A 1,878-nucleotide genomic window follows, 5' to 3' on the forward strand; every position below is an offset into this window, starting at 1 on the left:
TTTTCCTAATTAGCCTTAATAAGTATTGCTCAGTAAACAAAGCATTCTTGCCTTTAATAAGTAGAATCAAATGTGCTGTTTCCATTGAAAAGTAAAATATTGTGAAATTAATCTATAGTATCACTGGACTGTAAATTTCCATTCAGAGTTTAAAATAGCAACAAACTTGAATGTGCTCAGTGCAAAGCCCTCCTACGCCTTGGTGTTTATCAATGATGAAATCTCTCCAGAGACTTTGTCTGCAAGACAGTAGTGTTTTATTGGCTGAAATCCAGTAACCTGAAACTGAGAACTTCATTCACTAAACATAGGCACAAATTTCGAAGAACTTAAAGGACATCTAATAGCTTATATTTATCACTACTAAGTACAATACCAACACACCACTTAGATCTAGTACATCAGTCACCGAGCAGATCCCTTCTTCACCCTTTGTCAACGTATGTTCTGGAATAAATGGCTATGATCCACAGGCTAAAAGTGCAATACGGTGCAATGTTTTTTGCATTGCTGGGATGTGTGCTCACCTGTGTTAGCACTTTTGTACCGCTTTGGAAAAATCTGAACCTAGATCTGAATGAGATGGAAATTTGGAACATGGGACTGTGGCAGACATGTGTAGTGCAAGATGAAGGCCCAATGGAATGCAAGGATTTTGATTCATTTTTGGCATTGCCATTTCCACTTAGGATGTCAAGAATTCTAATGCTTCTCTCAAATGGTTTGGGGATCATTGCTCTCATCGTTTCAGTCATTTGTTTGGATTGTCTAAAGTTTGGAGAATTGCACGCCAAAAAGAAATTTGCACTTTGTGGAGGAACATTACTCTGGGCCTCTGGTATCACGGCTCTAGTTCCAGTATCTTGGATCGCTTATGATACAGTCCAGGAATTTTGGGATGAAACAATCCCAGAAATTGTCCCCCGGTGGGAGTTTGGAGAAGCTATGTTCATGTGTTGGTTCGGCTCTTTCTTCCTTGTGTTTGGGGGCTCATTGTTGCTTTGCTCCATGTTGTGTGCGGCTGAACAACCAAATGTTAGGAGCTTGGTTAAAAATATACACAGACAACTCTACCAACCTACATCTTTATCAAGCAGATGCCCGGATCTGATCGTCTGAAGACTATGCAATTGAGCAGAAACCCTATCACGGCTGTCTATATGCTCTGGGAGGACTTGTTGGAACACACAAAAATCAAGAACTAAAATAGTTATATATATTTAATATACACTGGAAATTGCTTGAATTCCACATACAACACTGTAAGGATGGTTAACCCATTTGATATGGATCTGTACTCATTAGTGTAGTAGACATTACAAATATACTGTTGTATGTTTGACAAATTAATACTATACCACTCAAAATGAATGCATAATTTGAAGTGTTTAAATGTGTTGCTGTAATTGTAGTACTATTTTGATTGACAGTTTCACTTCCTATACAATCCAAAATAATGGTTTTGTTAAAAGCAAAGTACCTCCTTTTATTTAAATAAAGTAATTTATAACAATATGTATGATGTTGCTGCCTTTTGAGACTTGTCACTCTTAATATATTGTGGCAGATTACATGTTCCCAATTAAAACACTAAATACAAGAAATACAATACCTTTCCACTAGTCTCGTATTCTCATTCCTCCACGTATTGATGACTTTTAGGTCTCTCCTTGATTGAGTAATATTAAGGTAATATAAGGGTGTTTTGTTGAAGCTTGAAAGAGTTGTAGATAAGTTAGCAGCAGCAATGTTTTTCTCTCTTGTAAACAGGGCACACATTTCAGTCATTCCAGCAGATACACAGTAGAGCATGGGACACACCACCAGATAGAAGGAATAGTGTATGACATGTTCACAACAATTACACACACTAACAGG

General features: G+C 37.3%; 1 protein-coding gene across 1 annotated transcript; it reads left to right on the plus strand.

The window, feature by feature from the left end:
* The first annotated feature begins 250 nt into the window (after positions 1 to 250).
* LOC142104816 (claudin-24-like) lies at positions 251 to 1,298 on the plus strand. Its single transcript, XM_075189491.1, has one exon. The coding sequence runs from the start codon at positions 457 to 459 to the stop codon at positions 1,117 to 1,119; it is 663 nt and encodes a 220-aa protein (XP_075045592.1). The 5' UTR covers positions 251 to 456; the 3' UTR covers positions 1,120 to 1,298.
* Positions 1,299 to 1,878: the final 580 nt, after the last annotated feature.

Source organism: Mixophyes fleayi, chromosome 1 (genome assembly GCF_038048845.1).
Source record: "Mixophyes fleayi isolate aMixFle1 chromosome 1, aMixFle1.hap1, whole genome shotgun sequence".
NCBI lineage: Eukaryota > Metazoa > Chordata > Amphibia > Anura > Limnodynastidae > Mixophyes > Mixophyes fleayi.